The following is a 15555-nucleotide window of genomic DNA, read 5'->3' as shown; positions in this document are numbered from 1 at the left end:
ATTTTGGCAACATTAATCTCATTTTAAAGGTTTGCATCTGCATTGTTCTATGATTTAATGGTCACATACAAGTTTGTAGATTTCTCCCTCTAGACGTGGTCAGTATATAATGGAGTATGGTCACCATTGCTTCTGAACAACCACTAACTGCCAGCCTGAGTAAATGATACACTTGCATTAAGGGATAGGCAAAATGAGGCACCTAAGTGTAGAGATTGCATTAGTAAGCTGTTCTTGTGAACTCTCAATAGGAGATCCAAAGAGCTGTCAAAACAAGTAGAGCAGGTCATCACTGGGCAGAAAAAAAACCCATCTGACAGATGGAAGAAACATCAGGAGTGACCAAATCAATCATTTGGGACATGCCTAAAATAATACATTGAGGAGCTCAACATCAAAGACCTGAATGACCAAAAAAAAAAACATTTTGGAAGATTTCAGAATTCCTGGTGGCGTAAAACGCCTTCAGAACATCTAGCTAAGTTATGAACACTCTCCAGGATGTGGGAACTTCATTAAAGTCTACAATCAAGAGAAGACTTCAAGAAAGTAAATACAAAGGGTTTACCACAAGGTGCAAACCACTATACAATTAAACTTTGCCAGCAAAAGGACATCTAAAAATCCTGTTCAGCTCTGGAGTAGCAAAGTGTTAGCCATTGATAGTTTTGGAAAATTAACATCATTAACAGTTTGTTTCTTTTTCCAGTGTGGTTTCATATGAATAAATGAAAAGTGAGATACTTTATTCACACACACACACACACACACACACACACAGTGGACATCAAAGTCAAAATGACTCCAGGCAAAAAAAGCAGAGATGTGAAATAGACACAAATAGTGATGGAATTTCATTTTTTATCTGATCTGTCTAGAAGCAACACAGTTGAGTACGGTCTGTACTACTTTATTTGCATTACAGTTACATTTTCAGGACAAGGAGGGTCAACCCTCTTTTAGATTCTTTTTTTTTACCAAAGCTGCAAGATTTTCAGTCCGAATTTGATACAACTTTGAAGTGATTTTGATAAGACTTTTACACTCTCTGGCATTGAAGTCATGTCAAAGTGGGATCAAAGTAGTGCAGGAACCTCTTCTGAAGTTTCAGCAACTTAAGTAGCATCACTTGGAACGGCACTCATAGAGATACATGGAATTTCACATGCCCTGTGGCTTGAGGTCTCGCAAGTCAGATCCCAAGTCGCAAAAGTGTGAAAGGAGCCTTAATGTCCATGCAGAGACCTGTGATCTACATGAAGATGACAGCTTTGTCAAAGTGGCAAAAAAACAAAACAAAAAACCTTTTGCCCCCATTGTGGCATACATTGCCTTCATTTATATTCCCAGTCCTTCCTTTCTCTGCAGTTCTCCAAACATGCATGTGCATTTCATCAAATGTCTCTTCCCCTGATGACGTCATTTTTGACGAAACCTACATGGGTGGAAACGCAAGTCATGTCACCAAGCATGCGCGGCCACCATTTGCATTGCAATTTGCTGGGGGCCAATTGTTGTCTACACACTTGTAAGTGATTTTAACTATTAAAATAAAATTTTACACTATGGGGGTGATACTCCCTTCTTTTTTGGAGCCTTGGTTCAAAGATGTCTGCTTAGACTGGAGAAGTGTCTGTAATTCCTCACATATTCAGAGTCACACTGTTTCTGGTAAGCTCATATGTGTGGTCAAAGAGAGCACTGGGTGTTCCACATAAGAAGAGTACTTTAGTACACAGATTGCTTTTTTGCGGTTTAAAGATTCACTTTCACGGTATATGGACTTTTATTACCGCCCTTTTTGATGGCTTACCTTTATTGGTAAATCGGAAAAAAAAAAAAAATCTGAAAGGGGATATAACCCTCCCTTACTCTATTCAAAATGAATAGTATGACGTTTTTTCAGCCTTCTCTATATTTTTGGCATCCACAGATTAAAATCTCCAACCTACGGGGGCCCAAAGTCCATTAGCCTGCACTTTATACTTAACTTAACTGCTTGCCGACTGCCTCACGCTGACATACATCAGCAGAAGGGCTCGTACAGGCAGAATCACATACCTGTACATTGCCCTTTAAGAGGCGGCCAGCGGGCGCACGTGCCTGCAGCAAGCTCCGTGAGTCGGGTCCAGCGGACTCGATCGCCTCACGGGGAGGAAGAATTGGGAGATGCTAATGTAAGCAATGCCTAGTGACACTGTCACAGATCTCTGCTCCCTGTGATCGGAGCAGAGATCAGTGACGTGTCATACACAGCCACGCCCCCCCCACAGTTAGAAACACGACCCTAGGACACTCTGAACCCCTACACTGCCAGCGTCATTTACAAAGGAATCAGTGCATTTGTATAGCACCGATTGCTGTATAAATGACAATGGTCCCAAAAATGTGTCAAAAATGGTGTCCGCCATAATGTCGCAGTCACGATTAAAATCGCTGATCGCCGCCATTAAAAAAAATGGCATAAAACTATTCCCCATTTTGTAAATGCTATAACTTTTGCGCAAATCAATCGCTTATTGCGATTTTTTTTTACCAAAAATATGTATAAGAATACGTATCGGCCTAAACTGAGGAAAAATTTTTTTTTTATATATATATTTTTGGGGGATATTTATTACAGCAAAAAAGTAAAAAATAAATAAAAAATAAAGGAAATTTTCCTGAACTAACTTTGTTTTAGCTCATGGTTACTGTGAATGCATCAATGCACTGCATGTTAGCTCAGCTGGCAGAGCTTGGACTCATTGAATGAGTTTATCAAAAAATGTAAATTTTGCTGCATATACAGCCTCATGCTACATAACTAAGCTCCATTTCATGCTGAATAAACTAAATTATTAATGTAGCTTAAATAGAAAACTATCTTTGGTAGATTCTTTTTTACTCCAAAAGCATTTTATTAAAATTAATTTAATAAAAAAAAAAAAAAAAAAAAAGAAAAAAAAAATTAAGATTTTGATTTAAAATGGCTTTTTTTTATTATTATTATTAAATTAAAGCGATTTTAAATCAAAATCTGTTTTTTTTTTTAAATTCTTTTAATCATTGATTTTTATCCACCCTGGGAAGGATTTACCCCTTTAATGACCAGGCCATTTTTTTGCGATACAGCACTGCGTTACTTTAACTGACAATTACAGTAGTTGTGCGACGCTGTACCTAAAGAAAACGTATGCCCTTTTTTCCCCACGAATAGAGCTGCATAGCAGGAAGACAAGATCCTGGGTCATCTCCTGTCAGAACGGAGATCTGTTTTTGTTTACATCGGTAGATCCCCATTCTGTCTCTGTGGGGATGATCACCGGCAGACATTGCATCCGCCAGATCCTCCGATTAGCTCCTGTGCTGGCCAATAGGCACTCTTGTGTGTGCTCACACAGGCTAGTGCACGAAACAACGTACCAGTACGTTGTTTCACGCAGCCGAGCCACCTTGCTTCAGTGTAACTGCGGTGGGTGGTTGGCAAGTGGTTAAAACACTTTAGGGGTCCTTCACACCAGAAGTGTTGAGCTAAATGGATCTGCATTGATCAATTTAGGAGTATATAGAAAACAATTGTTATCTAGGTGTTCTGTTCATTCAATACATGCACGTTTGTATGCATTGCATAAAAAGGCAGTATGTCTGCATTTTACGTAGCATACTGCAGTGCTTATGTATGTGATGTAATTTTAAATAAAGTTTTTAAAGAAAAGAAATGCAAACAGTAAAGTGTGTTGTAACAACACATCCCATCACCCCTACGGAATGCATACCAGCTTTTGGTCGTTAACCACTTCGTCCCCGCAAGAATTTACCCCCTTGTTGACCAGAGCACTTTTTGCGATTCGGCACTGCGTCACTTTAACTGACAATTGACGTCCCTTTTTCCCACAAATAGAGCTTTCTTTTGGCGGTATTTGATCACCCATGCGTTTTTTTTGTGCTATAAACAAAAACATCAATTTTGAAAAAAACGCATTATATCCCATTGTTTTGCAAATCTATGTACACTACAAACTGTATGATTTAATCGGTTCTGATATCGTGGTTTAACCGAGACCCCTTTCACACCGAGTCGCCCTGGGCGTCAGCGGTAAAGTGGCGCTATTCGGTCGCTAGCGGGGCGGTTTTAACCCCTGCTAGCGGCAGGAAAGGGGTTAAATCTGCCTGCAAAATACCCTGCGGGCGCGCTTTCCCGGCAGTGTAGCAGCGCTGCCTGATTGTTTTCAATAGGGAGGAGCAGTGTATTCACCGCTCCTACACTGCTGCAAAGAAACTGCTGGCAGGATTTTTTGTGACGCCCTGCCAGCACAGCACCCCAGTGTGAAAGCACTAAGGCTTTCACACTGGGTTTGCAGCTGAGGCTTTTTTCAAGCGCTTTACAGGAGCTATTTTTAGTGCTGTAATGCCTGAAAAACGCCTCAGCGTGAAAGGGGTCTAACCTGACAGCTTATTATTCTAAATAGGAAACCTTCCTTTTGTTTGCAATACTAAAGGTTCTAACTACCAGCAAGAATAAGTCCTTACATTTAAAGAGCACCTGTTATTTCAGATCCATCATGGCACTGCCCGTTAATGGGAATCCACTCACCTGCTGCCGCCACGTCCCTCAACCTGTTGGGTCACTGCCGCATCACCAGCTGTCCCATTAAAGTGAATGGAACCGTCGGTTAGTCAACAGCGGGTCAGAGGAGGAGCCAGAGATGACAGTTGCTCTTTAACCAGTTGCCGACCGCCGCACGCCGATGTACGTCGGTAGAATGGCACGGGCAGGCATAAGGACATACATGTACGTCCCTTGCCTCCCGCGGGTCGGGGGCCCGATCGGGCCCCCGCCCGGTGCCTGCGGCGGTCGGTTTTCGTCCGGGAGCGATCCGGGACGAGGGGGCGGCCATTCATTCATGGCCACCCCCTCGCGATCGCTCCCGACGAATAGAAATCCCCGGTGACATCACTTCCTCTCCTGTAATGTAAACACAGGAGAGGAAGTGATGTATTCTCTCCTCCGTGTCGGTATTTTTCGTTCCGACACGGAGGAGAGCGGATCAGTGAGTTGCACCAACACTCTACACACACAGTAGAACATGCCAGGCACACTCACACCCCCCCTTTACCCCCCGATCACCCCCCCAATTACCCCTGCCCCCCAGTCACAGTGACACCAATGTCATTTATTTTATTTTTTTTTGCATTGGTGTCATTTGTGACTGTAATAACTGTTAGGGCAGTTAGAGTTAGCCCCCTTTAGTTCTAATGTACCCCCCTAACCCCCCCAATAAAGGTTTAACCCCGTGATCACCCCCCGTCGCCAGTGTCACTAAGGCTGGGTTCACATTGCAGCGGTTTGAGAACGAATGTGATTCGCACTGCACTGCAGTGCAAATCACATCCGATCTCTGTGCGATTCGAGTTCAGCCATTCGCCGCACCCACCACACCCGCCGCAAATTCGCACGGGACCCTTTTTTTGGCCCGCAGCAGAATCGGATCGCATGGGTGTTCACACCATGCGATCCGAGTTTGCAGATCGCACTGCGATATGCGAACTGATCTGGGGGTGTCAGTAACATTTCACTGACACTCCCAGCAGTTCGCATAGGGCAGTGTGAACTGCCGCCGGGAGGCATGCGATGCGGGAACCCGCATTCGTGGCGTTCCCGCATCGCTCCAGTGTGAACCCAGCCTAATAAGCGATCGTTTTTATGATCGCTGTATTAGTGTCACAGGTGACGCTAGTTAGGCAGGTAGGTATTTAGGTTCGCTGCAGCTTTTTATAGCGCCAGGGACCCCCATATACTACCGCATAAAGCCCCCTAATTGCCCCCTAGTTAACCCTTTCACCAGTGATCACCATATAACTGTTACAGGTGACGCTGGTTGGTTAGTTATTTTTTTATCGTTTCAGGGCACCCGCCATTTATTACCTAGTCTCACTAGTGTACCCCTAAATTTAGGGGTGTCTACTTTCCAAAATGGGGTCATTTGGGGGGGGTTTGTGCCATCTTGGCATTTTATGGCCTTCAAAACTGTAACGCCCTTAGAAAGCCTGAAGGCGGTGCTTGGTTTTCGGGGCCCCGTACGCGGCTAGGCTCCCAAAAAGTCCCACATATGTGGTATCCCCGTACTCAGGAGAAGCAGCAGAATTTATTTTGGAGTGTCATTTCACATATGCCCATGGCATGCATGAGCAATATATCATTTAGTGACAACTTTGTTAAAAAAAAAAAAAAAAGTTTGTAATTTTCCCGCAACTTGTGGCAAAATATAAAATATTCCATGAACTCAACATGCCTCTCAGCAAATAGCTTGGGGTGTCTACTTTCTAAAATGGGGTCATTTGTGGGGGTTTTGTGCCATCTTGGCATTTTATGGCCTTCAAAACTGTAATAGGTAGTGAGAAGTGAACTCAAAAATTTACGCCCTTAGAAAGCCTGAAGGCGGTGCTTGGTTTTCGGGGCCCCGTACGCGGCTAGGCTCCCAAAAAGTCCCACATATGTGGTATCCCCGTACTCAGGAGAAGCAGCAGAATTTATTTTGGGGTGTCATTTCACATACGCCCATAGCATGTGTGAGCAATATATCATTTAGTGACAACTTTGTGTAAAAAAAAAAAAAAAATTTTTTTTTTGTCATTATTCAATCGCTTGAGGCAAAAAAATAAAATATTCAATGGGCTCAACATGCCTCTTATCAGTTTCCTTGGGGTGTCTACTTTCCAAAATGGGGTCATTTGGGGGGGTTTTGTACTGCCCTGCCATTTTAGCACCTCAAGAAATGAGATAGGCAGTCGTAAACTAAAAGCTGCGTAAATTCCAGAAAACGTACCTTAGTTTGTAGATGTGACAACTTTTGCGCAAACCAATAAATATACAATTATTGACTTTTTTTTTACCAAAGACATGTGGCTGAATACATTTTGGCCTAAATGTATGACTAAAATTGAGTTTATTGGATTTTTCTAATAACAAAAAGTAGAAAATATCATTTTTTTTCAAAATTTGCGGTCTTTTTACGTTTATATCGCAAAAAATAAAAATCGCAGAGGCAATCAAATACCATCAAAAGAAAGCTCTATTTGTGGGAAGAAAAGGACGAAAATTTTGTTTGGGTACAACATTGCATGACCGCGCAATTACCAGTTAAAGCAGCGCAGTGCCAAAGTGTAAAAAGACCTCTGGTCATTTACCAGCAAAATGGTCCGGTCTGAAAGTGGTTAAAAACAATGATTTAAAATCATAAAGATGGAAGAACCGCGCTATTCAGCACCAGGAGTAGGTAAACACAAGCCTAAACCGGCTAGTATACCTATATGTGAATGATTCTAGGTTGCTGCCCCCCCCACAAAAAGAGAATCCCCTTGCAAGGGTTTCTTTCAAGAGTGGAAACAATATAACAACCGGGGAAACTGGCGCTACCTATTTATCATGAACCAAAACAGGTACTCATTCCACCTAAAATAATAATATAAACAACAACTAGGGTTTACACCCAAAAAACCCTAAGGCCGCGTACACACGGGCGGACTGTTCGCCCAACCTTGTCCGCTGAACAGTGTTTGGGCGGACAGTCCGCTCGTGTGTGGGCTTTCAGCGGACAGTTTCAGCGGACAGTTGGACGGACAAAGTCTTTCGGAAATTCCGAAAAACTGTCCGCTGAAACTGTGTTTGAGCGAACAGTCCGCCCGTGTGTGGGCTTGTCCGCTGTACTTTCGAAATGAGCGGACTGTTCCCGCTCGGAAAGTCCGCCCATTTCGAGCGCGTGTACAGGTAGGCGGGGCCCGCGAAGGAGACGTCGCGGGCTCCGCCGCCTGGAATGGGCTTAAAGGGGAACCCCAACGCCGAAAAAAATCGGCGTGGGGGTTCCCCCCAAGTCCACACCAGACCCTTGTCCGAGCACGCTACCCGGCCGGCCAGGAAAGGGGGGCGAGCGAGCGCGCCCCCCCTCCTGAGCCGTACCAGGCCGCGTGCCCTCAACATGGGGGGGTGCCTTGGGGAAGGGGGGGGCCGCGCGGCCCCCCCACCCCAAAGCACCTTGTCCCCATGTTGATGAGGACAAGGGCCTCTTCCCGACAACCCTGGCCGTTGGTTGTCGGGGTCTGCGGGCGGGGGGCTTATCGGAATCCGGGAGCCCCCTTTAAGAAGGGGGCCCCCGGATACCGGCCCCCCACCCTATGTGAATGAGTATGGGGTACAATGTACCCCTACCCATTCACCTGTGAAATAAAGTACAAATAAAAACACAACACAGGGGGAAAAAATATTTTATTGCACAGCCGGGGGTCTTCCGTCTTCGGGGGTCTTCTCGCCGGACTCCTCCGCTATGTGTGTGTAGCTCTTTTGCCAGCGGAGGAGTCCGGCTTTCTTCTTCCCCGCCGCCGGCCTCTTCTCCCGACTTCGGGGGTCTTGTCCCCCTCTTCGGTTCTTCTGCCGGGCCACCGCGCCTGGTCCGGTGGCCCGGTCTTCTGTCGCCGTCTTCCGTTCTTCTGTCGCCGCCTTCGGTTCTTCTGCCGGGCCACCGCGCCTTCTTGTAGCTCTTTTACAGGCGGTGGCCCGGTCTTCTGTCGCCGTCGCCGCCTTCCGTTCTTGTTCTTCTTGTTCTTCTCCAGGCGATGTTGACACGTCGCTCCCTCCGGCCGGAATGCCAGAGCCGCCCTGCGCTGTGACTTATATAGTGACAATGGGGCGGGGTCACATGGTATATGTCACATGGGTTGATGTCACATGGTGACCCCGCCCCCTTACGATGTCATAGTCCCCATGTGACATCAACCCATGTGACCAACCCATGTGACATATACCATGTGACCCCGCCCCATTGTCACTATATAAGTGACCGCACAGCGCGTCCCCGGCATTCCGGCCGGAGGGAGCGACGTGTCAACATCGCCTGGAGAAGAACAAGAAGAACAAGAACGGAAGGCGGCGACGGCGACAGAAGACCGGGCCACCGCCTGTAAAAGAGCTACAAGAAGGCGCGGTGGCCCGGCAGAAGAACCGAAGGCGGCGACAGAAGAACGGAAGACGGCGACAGAAGACCGGGCCACCGGACCAGGCGCGGTGGCCCGGCAGAAGAACCGAAGAGGGGGACAAGACCCCCGAAGTCGGGAGAAGAGGCCGGCGGCGGGGAAGAAGAAAGCCGGACTCCTCCGCTGGCAAAAGAGCTACACACACATAGCGGAGGAGTCCGGCGAGAAGACCCCCGAAGACGGAAGACCCCCGGCTGTGCAATAAAATATTTTTTCCCCCTGTGTTGTGTTTTTATTTGTACTTTATTTCACAGGTGAATGGGTAGGGGTACATTGTACCCCATACTCATTCACATAGGGTGGGGGGCCGGTATCCGGGGGCCCCCTTCTTAAAGGGGGCTCCCGGATTCCGATAAGCCCCCCGCCCGCAGACCCCGACAACCAACGGCCAGGGTTGTCGGGAAGAGGCCCTTGTCCTCATCAACATGGGGACAAGGTGCTTTGGGGTGGGGGGGCCGCGCGGCCCCCCCCTTCCCCAAGGCACCCCCCCATGTTGAGGGCACGCGGCCTGGTACGGCTCAGGAGGGGGGGCGCGCTCGCTCGCCCCCCTTTCCTGGCCGGCCGGGTAGCGTGCTCGGACAAGGGTCTGGTGTGGACTTGGGGGGAACCCCCACGCCGATTTTTTTCGGCGTTGGGGTTCCCCTTTAAGCCCATTCCAGGCGGCGGAGCCCGCGACGTCTCCTTCGCGGGCCCCGCCTACCTGTACACGCGCTCGAAATGGGCGGATTTGCCTCCTCCTTACGTGGGCGAGTCCGTTCATTTCAAAAGTTGAGCGAACTGTTTGCCCAACCTTGTTCGTCAAACAGTCCGCTCGTGTGTGGGCAAGTCCGCTCATGCAAATTTCGAGCGGACTGTTTGACAAACTGTTTGCCGAACAAGGTTGGGCGAACAGTCCGCGCGTGTGTACGCGGCCTAAGACTTTCCTGCTCCTATTGCTATTGAGCCCAGGAAGAGATACAAAAAACAGCTCCGCCCAGAAGATATTAAATCACACAATTTGTATAGTATGTCTCCAAACCAACGCAAATTCTGTAAGAGAAGCTGAATATCAAGAAATAATAATGCTAACTGCGATTAATCGCAAAAACGCATCGGTGCTAAAGTTAGCCACCAAACTCCCCACTAGAATATAATGTGACAACCTTAATTTCAAAAAGAAACCATCCAGTGAAAACCAGAGAGAATTATCATAAAGGTACCAAGTGTAACAAGCTTAGTATGTGACTCAATGCGATTATAACTTAAAATCGCATATATGCAAAAATATTAATAATACTGGCACAATTATCTTTTTGCATATATGCGATTTTAAGTTATAATCGCATTGAGTCACATACTAAGCTTGTTACACTTGGTACCTTTATGATAATTCTCTCTGGTTTTCACTGGATGGTTTCTTTTTGAAATTAAGGTTGTCACATTATATTCTAGTGGGGAGTTTGGTGGCTAACTTTAGCACCGATGCGTTTTTGCGATTAATCGCAGTTAGCATTATTATTTCTTGATATTCAGCTTCTCTTACAGAATTTGCGTTGGTTTGGAGACATACTATACAAATTGTGTGATTTAATATCTTCTGGGCGGAGCTGTTTTTTGTATCTCTTCCTGGGCTCAATAGCAATAGGAGCAGGAAAGTCTTAGGGTTTTTCGGGTGTAAACCCTAGTTGTTATTTATATTTATTATTTTAGGTGGAATGAGTACCTGTTTTGGTTCATGAATGATTTAAAATCGACTTGGATTTAAATCAAATCCACCCTGGTCCTTAAGTGGTTAAACCCACATCATAAAAAACTATTAGTACATGCTGTATTAAATGCTGCTCATACCCAGTCACTATGAGATTCATTTACTGTATTTTACAAAAAACCTGGTTGATCCTGCTGCTCTCTATGTCCACATTCTGTTCATGTACCCAATTCAGCCAGGGATTTTGCAGCTGTGGTGGCAACTCTGCACATGCTCAGTTTTCAGTGAGTATTACCTCCCTAACACATCTGAGCAGCCCATATGACTATAGAGCCACATATGTGGGTGTATAAACTCCCTCCCTCCTCCTCCTCGATGCCCACTAATCAGCTAAACACAATGGGGTTGGGATATTACATGTAGAATGATGGCTTTACCTCCCTCCTATTCTAAGACACTGGATGGAGCAGCGTGACGCAGCCTGTGACTGGTAGAAATCTGACCACACCGTTTTATTGCCATAAATAATAAAGATTTGATTTCAACTATAGATTTGTATGCCAATTTAAAAAACAGTTTATTGATATTATTTAAGTTTATTCTGTATCTCATAAGGCATTTTTTTTTTTAACATGTGAACTGCAGCAGAGGACTAGAAGCTCCTCCTGCTTATGGTTCTCTACAAACAGGCTTGGAAAGAGCTGAGTCAAGCGACAGCTGTACATCGATTGTTTTTTTTAATTAGATTAATTACAGTGCCATCATCCTCATACAGAAAGAGAAGGGACATTGTTTGTTTGGTATCACTTGTGCCTCTAACTACTGGGTACTGTAGCATATGGGGACATTTTAATTTTCAGCTCTGCTTTTCAGGATGTCAAAGTAGGCATCTAAACTGATCAGCTCCCTTTTTGATGAAGTGAAGGTAGCAGGTATTTTGCAGACACAGATGTACATTATTCCTTTCCATATCATTAGCAACTGTGGGAGGTTAGCACGGCCTCTCTGCAGTAGCAAGCTGCACTAGCTGGCCCGTCAGTTAACACTTTGCTAATAAACCCCCCCCCCCCCCCCTTACAGAAATGCATGCGTCAGAGTCAGGAATCACTACCACTGAAAAATGTTATGTCAGCTTAATTTGTGCAATTATGATAGCATAACACATATGCCTGCCACTGCATATATGGCCAGCTTAAGCAAAATCCTGACACACCATCTATGAAAACATCACTTAGGGTGCATTTATACTAAAAAATGTTTTTAAATGTTGAAGCCATTAAAAAAAAAATATATATATATATATATATATATATATATATATATATAAATTTATGTGTGAATCTTGTATAACAGTCTAAATTTGCTGTCCCCTCAAAATATCTCAACACAGCCATTAAATGCCCAAAGCGCTGGCAATAAAAGAGAGTACACCCATAAAAGCAAAGTTGTCCAAATTGGCCCAATTAACCATTTTCCCTCCCCGGTGTCATGTGACTCGTTAGTGTTACAAGGTCTCAGGTGTGTTAAATCTGATGTTATCACTTTCACTCTCTCATACTGGTCACTGGAAGTTCAACATGGCACCTCATAGCAAAGAACTCTCTGAAAAAAATAATTGTTGCTCTACATAAAGATGGCCTAGGCTAGAAGAAGATTGCCAAGACCCTGAAACTGAGCTGCAGAATGGTGGCCAAGACCATACAGGACTTTAACAGAACTGGCCTCACCATGGTCGACCAAAGAAGTTGAGTGCATGTGCTCAGCATCATATCCAGAGGTTGTCTTTGGGAAATAGACATACGAGTGCTGCCAGCATTGCTTAGGTTGAAGGGGGGGGAATCAGCCTGTCAGGGCGCAGACCATACACTGCGTCAAACTGGTCTGCATGGCTGTTGTCCCAGAAGGAAGCCTTTTCTAAAAATAATGCACAAGAAAGCCCACAAAAAGTTTGCTGAAGACAAGCAGACTAAGGACATGGACTACTGGAACCATGTCCTTTGGCCTGATGAGACCAAGAAACTTATTTGGTTTAGATCGTGTCAAGCATGTGTGGCGGCAACCAGGTGAGGAGTACAAAGACAAGTGTGTCTTGCCTACAGTCAAGCATGGTGGTGGGAGTGTCATGGTCTGGGGCTGCACGAGTGCTGCTGGCACTGGGGAGCTACAGTTCATTGAGGGAACCATGAATGGTGACATGCACTGTGACATACTGAAGCAGAGCATGATCCCCTCCCTTCAGAGACTGGGCCGCAGGGCAGTATTCCAACATAACCCCAAACACACCTCCAAGAGGACCACTGCCTTGCTAAAGAAGCTGAGGGTAAAGGTGATGGACTGACCAAGCATGTTTGCAGACCTTAACCCCATTAAGCATCTGTGGGGCATCCTCAAATGGAAAGTGGAGGAGCGCAAGATCCTTAACATCCAGCAACTCCGTGATGTTGTCATGGAAGAGGACTCTGTGGCAACCTGTGAAGCTCTGGTGAGCTCCATGCCCAAGTGGGTTAAGGTAGTGCTGCAAAATAATGGTGGCCACACAAAATAGTAACACTTCGGGCCCAATTTGGATATTTTCACTTAGGGGTGCACTCACTTTTGTTGCCAGCAGTTTAGACATTAATGGCTGTGTGTTGAGTTATTTTGATGGGACTGCAAATTTACACTGTTATACAAGCTGTATACTCACTACTTTACGTTGCAGCAAAGTGTTATTTCTTCAGTGTTGTCATATGAAGAGATAATAAAATATTTACAAAAATGTGAGGGGTGTACTCACTTTTGTGAGATACTGTATATACACCCACCAATGTTTTCTTGGAAAGTTGTGTACAGTATCCAACAACCTAATTCTATGCATGAGCAAGTACTGAGCCATTAGGGCTATGCAAAGCCAATACAAGTATTCAGTTTGTTCAGTTCCATGAAAAACTGCAGAAGGTTCTGAAAATACATTGAAAAAGCGGTAGAGGTCAGCTTGTCCATCATTCTTGTGGAAACCTCTGCCTGTGGCCAGGGTATGAAAGGACAAAGCCAAGTAAACACACACAAAAAATAAATAAAAATCCTAATCTAATAAAAAAAAGGTCCGCTGTTGCATATTTTTTTATGAGACTTGGAAGGCTTTCCATTAAAAAATAAAACAGAAAATAAAAGTCAACTTACCATCTCTTTCCTAAGCAAAGCCAATGCAGCATCAAGGTTGGGCGGCTTTGGTACTGAATGAGATATGCCACCTGAGCCTCCACGACTTAAGTCATCCTGAATACGGGACTTCTGTGCATACACTCTCTCCAGATCTCTCCACCCCGAACCACCACTTGAATTGAGCAGACCACTAAGGCTCTTTGGCAGTGGAGGCAGGCCTTCCATACAAGGTGTCAAAGGAGCAATGGCTGCATGGGAAGCACTCATCACTTGCTCTATGAAACTTCAAGGTCTCAACCAAAAGCACTCCCTAAATAATAACAGAAGACAGAATGCATTAGGCTTTTAAAAAAAAAAATTACAACAAAGCATAACAAAAATGGTTACAGAATCTACTCCTTACATTACTGATATTTATGATTAGGAAGGCATTTATATAAAATAAAAAATGTATAGGATTTTTGTAACAGCTTATCTGTAGAATACTTTTCTTTTGAAGTACATCACGGGACACAGAGCCATAGTAATGACTATGTAGGTTATAGTCCACCCTCATGTGCTGGAGACTGGCACACCCTAAACAGGAAGTTGCCTCCCTATATAACCCCTCCCACTACTGGGAGTATCTCAGTTTTGTAGCACAGCAATACACGTGTATACTAGAAAGAGGGGCGGGATCTGTGTCCTGTGATGTACATCAAAAGAAAGGATTTTACAGGTAAGCTGTTACAAAAACACTATTTTCTTTAAATCGTACATCACGGGACACAGAGCCATAGTAATTACTATGTGGGATGTCCCAGAGCAATGCCAACTGAGGGGAGGGAGACGCAACAAAAGTAGGGCACCATGAGACTAGAGGATTTATACTGCTGCCTACAGTACACTGTGCCCAAAGGTGAAATCCTCATGTCTTTTTACATCCACCAGAAAGAATCTTTTAAAATGTATGGATTGAAGACCAAGTTGCAGCCTTTAAAAATTGAGACATGTAGGCTTGGTAATGCACTGCCCACTAAGCACTAACAGCCCTAGAGAAGTGCACTTTGATTTGAGAGGGTAGAACTATCTCTTTAACCCATAAGCTTGAATGATTACTTGTCGAATCCATTTAGAAATAGTAGTTTATCGATGCTACCGGTTCTCTTTTAGGACCTTCAGGCAACACGAACAAAAACATATTTTTTCCAAATCTGAGCAGTCACCTTTAAGTAGACTATGACTGTTCTCAGCACATCAAGAGAATGTAGTGATTTTCCTTCCATAGAACAGGGTTCTGGAAAAATGAAGGTAGAACAATATCCTAGTTTAGCTAAATACCTGATATTAGCTTTGGTAAAGAGTTAGGATGAGGATGCAATACTACCTTATCCTTGTGAAGGATAAAAATATGGCTCATAAGAAAGAGCAGCCTATTCTGATACCCTTCTTACAGCAGATATGGTTACCAGAAAAACTAGTTTCCTTGTCAAAAAAATATGTTGTATCGGCCCGAAAAAAGGCTGTTTTGTAATGCCGACAAAACTAAAAATTCAAGTCCCAAAGGTTACCTAACCGGAGATTAAGCTGCGTTACCCCCTGAATAAAGTTACGAACCAAAGAATGCGAAGCAAGTGGTCATTGAAATAATACCGATAAGGCTGAGCCCTGTCCTTAGAAAGCACTCAAGGCCAGCCTTATTTCTCACCCCATCTGCAGAAAGTCAAGGATTCTAC

The 15555-nt window shown here is 44.7% G+C and overlaps 1 protein-coding gene across 1 annotated transcript in view; it reads right to left on the bottom strand.

The window, feature by feature from the left end:
* The window catches only part of FAM89A (family with sequence similarity 89 member A), a 42430-nt gene that overhangs the window by 10118 nt on the left and 16757 nt on the right, over positions 1–15555 (bottom strand). Inside the window, exon 2 of the mRNA XM_077486389.1 lies at positions 13859–14150. Coding sequence (XP_077342515.1) covers positions 13859–14107 — 249 coding nt within the window. The 5' untranslated portion in view covers positions 14108–14150. The remainder of the gene's footprint in view (positions 1–13858; positions 14151–15555) is intronic.

This window comes from Lithobates pipiens, unplaced genomic scaffold (assembly GCF_037356315.1).
Source record: "Lithobates pipiens isolate NorthernLeopardFrog02 unplaced genomic scaffold, aLitPip1_a1.2 Scaffold_18, whole genome shotgun sequence".
Taxonomy (NCBI): domain Eukaryota; kingdom Metazoa; phylum Chordata; class Amphibia; order Anura; family Ranidae; genus Lithobates; species Lithobates pipiens.
The sequence above is the reverse complement of the archived record's forward strand: the minus strand, read 5'-3'. Positions and strand labels throughout refer to the sequence as shown.